We start from the raw sequence: 7692 nt of genomic DNA, 5'->3' as shown, positions 1-7692 counted from the left end.
CAGCAGCGTGGTCATGGCTGGCAGCAGAACCAAGATCAGGAAAACAATACTATCACAAGGGACAGTACCAGAGAATTGCTCCAGTGCTCTGAAGTAGCTTTCCTGGATGAGTGAGCCAGCAAAGGGCTCCCTGCAGATAACGAGGTCCCCAGATGAGCACACTCCCCCCAGATGATGGGGGCGATCTGTCTCAAAAGCATGACCCATTTCATACTTCAAGTGGTATTTTATTACAGAGCAGCTGCAAGAAAGCTCAATTCTCCATGAACATGCACTTGATATACAGAAGGCAGATTTCTGCACACTGCTTATTTACACACATCAGTTCCTGGATTTTTGTTTTGAGAACAGTAGCTCAAGAAAAGTCTGTTTGTCTTTGTTATTTGGAAAGCTTCCGTCTTTTCCTCTTCCACTGTTTATTGTCCACCTCTTCAGTATCATCAGGAGGCTCTGGTAACACAAAGCCATCAGTCATTTTATAGTAGACAATTGTGGAATCTGTCTCAACTATGGCCAAGGTAATTGACAGCGGGGTGCTGGGGTCGTCGTGTGGGACAGCAGCTTTCTTCATGATTTCTCTTAACCTAGAAGAGAAAACAGTCAGTCAGAAAGGACTCTATCACAACGTGCTGCTGGCACGCACCAAGAAGATGAGTTTTGTAGGTCTCTGATGACATTCAAAGCAGGAAACAGTTTTTCCCACTGTGGATTCTCTAACTTGAGAGATATCTTACACACTATTTTATTTCCTCATCTTCAACATCATTCCTGCAAGAAAACATGCTATCCCCCCAAAAAAAAAATTCCTGCAAAGCTTGGGAGGGTAAGGGAGTAACAGAAACTTGCATTTGAGCCTTTCAGCAAGGCTCCAGCACAACTGCTATTTAAAAAGCTGGAAGGAGATTATCCAATAAAAAGCCTGTTTTGTTCTGCAAGTTTGTCTGCCTACAGAAAGTGTAACATCTGCTCTAATAAGAATCCAAATTCCTATCAACAATTAGAGGAGAAAAAAATCCCCCCCAAAAACAAAACAACAACGAACTCACAAAACCAAGTAAGACTTTTTCCATTCGTAGAGATAAGCCCTCCAGTCTGTGTGCTGCAGCCCTCTGTGAGCCTGTGCAAGACCCAGGAACTGAAGCCAGGCTTCCCTACCTCCCTGTCTAGACTAGAAGCCACAAGACTAATGATGTCTTCAGGAGAGTCAGCACGAATAACATCTTCCTTAAAAATTCAAGACAAAGTTATGCAATTTTTCCTGTTCAAGAATAACAAGCTGCTTATTTTTCAGCTCAGAGCTGAGAGCAGCATTGCTCCCTGCAGCGTTCCCCTTCTGCCTGGGTGTGAGCACTGGAGGAGTGCAGTGCTCCTCATGAAGGTTAGAAAAGCCCCCTAAGATCATCTTAGTTGAACCCACCCCACCATGCCCACTAACCACATCTCCACAACCTGATCACCTCCAGGGACAGTGACCCCACCATCACTTGTGATTTCTTCTTACAGCTTCAGGCTCAGACATCAGGACCTTCATCCCCCCACCATCTAGCACCTAGTGTACCTGGATCCAGAGTGGCCATGCCCTAACAGCAGATTCCTTTTCTCCACAAGACAGCACCAAAACAAGAGCTTGTATTTCCATGAAAGGAAAAACAGGCAAAGCTGGACAGCACAGGAAGCGCCGGGAATCTGCAAGTCTCATGAACAGAGTAAGATTAAGCATGTTTCCAAAATAATTATTGCCAGTTGTACCTCACACAGAACCTGTTTCTCAGAATAGCTTGAAAACCCATCCCTAAATGCTGACGGTGTCCACATGTTCAGTGCAAGCCAGGATCCGCTCCCACCAAGACAAACCCAAGCAGATGAAGCCCTCAGTTCCCACCTAGGAAGCAACCTATTCACCTCACATTGCAGAAGATGAAAGGGATGTAATCTCAAACACATGAAGGAGGTGCTGTTATACAACAGTAAACATCTGGTGTTTCTAAACGTTTTTCTTCAGAAAACCTTTGAGTGGGTTTCTAGATACCTACAAACCACATTCAGCAACGATCACAGAATCACAGGGGTTGGAAGGGACCTCAAGAGATCATCGAGTCCAACCCCCCTGCCAAAGCAGTTCCCTACACCAGGTTAATGACTGCTAGCTTTCTACAACAGAATTAATTGAAAAAGCAGGATTAACTTACAGAACATCAAGCAACTACCAGTGCAGCAAGGTAACTCACTGCTGAGGTCACACAGCATCTGCTCTTACTGCTGCCTTCAAACTACATCACCGCAGTGAATTGTTGTAAACAGCAGCTTAATTACAACAACAATAACAACAACAAACTGTCAGCAAACACCCAAGGAGGTTCTTTCCTCCTTTTCCTAGTCTTACTTTTCCTCAACGAGGGACTTTCACATCAGGCAGGCCTTCAGCACACATCAGGAATGCACAGAAAAGAGCAGGTATAGGGCTGGTGGACTTCAGGCTCGAGATTTCAACTGATTGTCCAAACGCCAAAAGAGAACAGAATCATAAAGGAAAGAGTGCTGGCAGAAAGTTCTGTGGCCGACAGAAGTATTTCAGTGGTCTATCCCGTGCAAAACCTCTGGGAAGCAGAGGAAACACTGAGAGCTCAGAGCCGTTTTATGGAGGCTGCATAGTGCTCCATTGAGCTGAAATGGAGTTGCTGCCTCCCTCACCATAAAAGCCAAAGGCTTTCAATCTGCCCTTTGTACTGGGATGAATAATTCATTGCAGGCTTGGCCAACCTCAACAGCTCCCTCCCCTCCACGCAGGGCAGGGCTAGGAGTCCACACGAGTTGATACAAGCCTTGAAATACAGGCAAAGAAACATGTGGTGTGGGGTAGGAGGACGGTGCCTAAATGAACACCACTGTTTCTTGGGATTCCTTTCTTTACAGGTACATGGGATGCAAGAAGAAAGTCATGTTTTTGTAATGGAAAAGAAAACAGAACCAAAGAAAACACCTCTCATCAGAGGAACGAATAGGAAGTCCTTTTTTTTTCTTTTTTCCAGGGAAAAGAAAACAAGTTCTGCAAAAAGAGGGAAAGCAAAGTTTGGCAAAGTTCAGCTACGCTGGCTATAGTTAGTTCCATCTGTACAGCACATCTAACTCAACTGTGTAAGCCACATCAATCACTGTCAACTACTGATAAAGAATTTATGCTTAGAAGCCAGCGATGACATTCCTAACGTTTAGATGCTGGAAGGGTAAACTCAGTGCTAACAGCAGAACTACTGCCCAAACTGAAGTGGATCCATCCCTTCCAACCACCTGATTGGTTTCTATGGATGCTTGTCAGCTTTAAAAAGAAGCATTAATACATTCCTTTCCCAAAATCAAGTTACCCTTTTAACAAAATGGCCTAAAACACTTCATGGTCTTCATAGCCACATGCAACCAACTTCATTCCTCAGTTCCAACACTTCCACACAAAGAACAAAAGGGACAGGGACATATCATTTAATCTGGTGGTTTATCAGTAAAAGACATTTTGCTTTGCCAATGTCATTTGTCCAGAACAGACTGTGCCTGATTCCATTGGATCCAGCATCTCCTTTCGGCCAGCTTTGAGGCAGAGCTACCCGTGCTTAACTGCTTCAATCCCTCTGGAAAGTCACAGTTCTGGGCACGGAGCTCAGCTAACATGCACAACAGCTCTGCCTAAGGACAAAGGAAATCTTATAGTAGGCTAAAAAACATTGAGCAGTCTGTTGGGTTTTTTTAGGACGCTCATATTTATGATTTGCTTGGGTGTCCTGCTGGTAATTTCCATGCCAGCTTCACTATGGCCTTTTAAGGACACTGTGCTCTGAGTGTCAGCCAAACAGAAATCTCCACAAGCCACCTGGGAAGGCAGAGCTTGGCAGGGTTTCGCTGAAGTGGCTTTGAGAAGAAAACCACCCCTGCAGCTCCAACCCAGGCTTTACTGTTTAAGCAAGGAAATGCTGACCTAAACATTGCCAACTGAGCAGCTTTTGCAGCTAGCATAAGCCTGCAGGGCCCAGGAATGAGGACAGACTATTTTCACACTCCCAGCCACCTCCAACGGCTTCTGCTTCGATGTTAAGTGAAGTGCATTTACTTGTATTCAGACTTGTTCCTCTGCCCTACGGCCAGTGACACAAAAACTCTGTTACTTTTGGACAGAACAACGAAGTAATGAAGGCTTAAGTATCAATGCTTTCCTGTCTACAGTTTGAGACATCAAATGAGAAACAGCAGCATGTGTGTAAGAAGCCTCCTGCTATCAACAATCACAACACAGCTGCCAGAACAAAGAGGCAGTGACACTATAATTGTGTTTCCAGTTCCTTTTTAACAAAGCCCCTCTTTGCTGCCTAAGACTGAGGCACAGTTATCGTCCATACCCCTCTGTTTTGTCTCCTGCTGCAGCAAAGGAGCTGAGTTGGTGCTGTCCTTTCTCTACAAAGGCACACCAGGCCTCTCTGATTAGTGGTGAACTCCTGATGAAATTCCAAGCATGCACACACACACACACACACACACATTCAGTAACAAATTCCCAAAGCTGTTGTCAGGCAGGGGGACAGCGCACGCCTGTATCAAGCACATACAGGCTCCAGTGGACTCACCTGGCATTAAAGCCCAACGTTTGGCTCATTTCAGTGACAATGTGCTCTCTGCATTTGCTCTGTAGCAAAACCTAGTCACAAACTGTACTTTTCATCAATGTGATGCATTCACTCTTTGCTTCTCTAACACACATCCTTCCAGTAACAGATTCCAAGCACGCTGGTGCCAGCAGCAGAGCAAACAGCAGCACCACAGAACAAACAAGTCCAGAGGCTCCAAGTGAAAAGCCCCAGTGAAACAGTACCAGATAGGACATACACACAGCACATCATCTCCCTGTCATTAAAAACTAATTAGAACATACTCGCTGGCACCCACTCAATTCCTAGGAATCAAAGTTTCCAGCCTAAGTGGAAACCTACTACGTTACACAAACACAGCAACTCAGCACACAGGAGTAATTTCTCAAAGGCCCCAGATGGCAACTTTTGCTGCTCGGTATTTCATCCTACAAGACCCGTGAGCAGATTTGCTCCATCAAGCTCCATCTCTCTATAAAACCAAGCCCACAAGAACTGAGCAGTGTTTGCCAATGGAAGACTCTTCAGCAACTAGATGGTACTCAGCATCTGCCAAGTCATTTTCTTCCCCCTCACTAACAAATTGTTTCTGAAGATACACTCTCAGGAAAGGACGCAGCAGAATTAAGATGGAAGTTTATTTGCTAGAGACTCATTTGTCACTCCTGGAGCTGAAGAGAAAGCAAACAACACAGCACATCTAAAACATACCGTGTCAAAATCACAGCTCAAAGGACAGTTGTGCACTGGATTCTCAGTAAGTATGAGGCATTTCCAGATGAAAGCAGCCAAATGATGCTATCCAAGCAAAAAGCCAAACAAGTGAAGCATGTAGGCTTACCCTTGAGATTCAGCAATTAAAAAGTTTGTTCACAGAGAGGTCCAGAGATTTATGTTCCTCTTTGCTAGTGGAAAGCCCAGTGACTGAAGGTATTGTCAGATTTCCCATGCTACAAACACGCAGCATGAGAATGTTCAAAACATAGGCTGTACAGGCCTTGTATTCTAACCTCACCTCTGCAGCACAGACTCTGATATCCACTGTTACATCCTACACCATAGGCAACTTCTAAACAACCCAAAGTGCCCAGCAGGAGGAGCTGGGTGCTGCAGGAAGCTGACATCTGATCACAGAGCACAGCCTCACCTCTCGTGGCTCACCAACACGTCCGCAGGTATCGGTACCATCACTTGGAGATCACCCTGCTCTCTTTCATAGGCATGTAAACATATGAGCTGCAGTTCTGCTAATCCAACATGCTTCACTTCATGCCAGTTTCTCCCTGAAAAGGTCCATCATTGATGAGAAGGATCAGGACACAAAGCACAAGTTTCATTCATTCAGATATTATGTTTTGCATTTTATTTAACATCTTTGGTTGTTTTGCCCTCCTCTCTTCACAGGGCATTTCCCAGGAGAGACAAGTAGCCCATTCAAATGCCAGGTTCCCTTTCTGAGTGCTCCAACAGGAGCATTCATTACACTGGTTGCCCACCTTCCTTTTCAATTAAGCCAGTTTGGGAGAACTGCAAGCAGAGCTTTAGAATCACAGTTGGAAGGGACCTTTAAAGGCCATCTGGTCCACCTCCCCTGCAGTGAACAGGGACACCCACAGCTCCATCAGGTACTCAGAGCCTGGTGCAGCCTGGCCTTGAATGTCTCCAGGGATGGGGCACCCACCCACCCCATCTCTGGGCAACCTGTGCTGGTGCATCACCGCCCTCACCGTAAAAAACACTGTTATCACATAACTCTATTCCACTCATGTATGACTGCAAAAGATCACCTGTCATAATTAATGCCACTAGGTATCCTTTCCTACAGGAATCCTTGCCCTTTCTAGCCGCCACCATCCTGATCAGGCCAGGGCACTTTTACCCGCTGCTAAACTGCACTCTTAGGGAGATGCTATGATTTAGTAGCTTTGATGTTAACATACAGAAGAGCATTCTATTACCACAACGACCACTGAACTTGTAACCTCACCTTTCTACCTCCCTGCTCCTCTCCTGGCATCGCAGCTGTGGCAGCTGGCCAAGGTGGGCCCTAATCTTTGCAATGGCTCTACCAGGGACAGAAATCTGCAATGCCAAAACACCGTGTTTCTTAGGGAACTGTCACTGTGTGAAGTTTAAAAACCACTGCCAAGGGTTTTTCTAGGAAAGGCTCTGCCAATGCACAAGCCATCACATCACCTGAGTACGTGGGAATGCATTTTTGCTACGCCTGCCCTGTTGGCCCATTACCTTCCAAGAGGTCCAGGTACACCAGGAACGCAGCGTAGATCTGAGAGCTGTCGGATATATCGAGGGCCATCATTGCTGTGAACTGAAAAGCAGAAGGCAGCGTTGGTCACAGCTCGTGCTGGCGGCCCTCATCCAGCACCTCCGCCTCCATCGGGCAGCCCGACCCCACCCCCCCTCACGCCCGGCCGTACCGTGGGGTGAGCGGCCATCCAGTCTCCGCCGGCTCGCCCCGCCCGGCCCCGCTGTGCCCCCGAGCCGCCCTCCGCCCGCTCCATGCTTCCCGGTGCAACGCGGCCGCGCTCCGGGCGGAGCGGCGCTCCCGACGCTTCAGTTCCGCCTCCGGACCGTTCCGGCACGGCCACGGCTGCGGGATGGGGAGGGGCACCGCGGGGCGTGAGCGCGGGAAGGGAGAGCGTCCCAGTCAGGAGCAGCCAGGTGGGGGCACTGCGGAGCGTGAGTTGGAGGTGCGCTGACGCAGATGGAGTTTTCAACCTCTCACCTTCGCTTTGGCAGTAGGAAATAAAGCCGGGCTGGCTTCTTTCCGTCACGCGCTGAGGAGCATCTCACTTCTCGGCATCACCAAGCGCAGCATCGCGCGGAGAAAAGCCGTGGGACGCTGCCCCTGGAGCTCCTAAAACGATGGTGAAGGTGTGCTGTGTGCCAGCCCTCCGTGGCACGCACAGCTGGGCACAAGAGAGGGGCTCTAGGTGGGGGAGGGGCAGCTGCTGTGTGCCCGGCGGGACCCCAACCCCTGCGCTGCTCCTTCTGTTCGGTTAATGAAGCAGAACAGGGACACGCATCAAACCGACCGTGA

At 47.8% G+C, this 7692-nt stretch overlaps 1 protein-coding gene across 1 annotated transcript; it reads right to left on the bottom strand.

The window, feature by feature from the left end:
• Positions 1-215: 215 nt before the first annotated feature.
• TSEN15 (tRNA splicing endonuclease subunit 15) lies at positions 216-7090 on the bottom strand. Its single transcript, XM_065745183.1, has 4 exons — positions 7070-7090; positions 6879-6960; positions 5779-5914; positions 216-584 (listed from the first exon to the last, which is right to left on the bottom strand). The coding sequence occupies exons 1-4, from the start codon at positions 7085-7087 to the stop codon at positions 380-382; spliced, it is 441 nt and encodes a 146-aa protein (XP_065601255.1). The 5' UTR covers positions 7088-7090; the 3' UTR covers positions 216-379.
• Positions 7091-7692: the final 602 nt, after the last annotated feature.

This window comes from Cyrtonyx montezumae, unplaced genomic scaffold (assembly GCF_038088225.1).
Source record: "Cyrtonyx montezumae isolate F1298 unplaced genomic scaffold, pur_monq_1.0 scaffold_1, whole genome shotgun sequence".
Lineage (NCBI taxonomy): Eukaryota > Metazoa > Chordata > Aves > Galliformes > Odontophoridae > Cyrtonyx > Cyrtonyx montezumae.
This window is presented reverse-complemented; position numbering and strand designations above follow the sequence as displayed.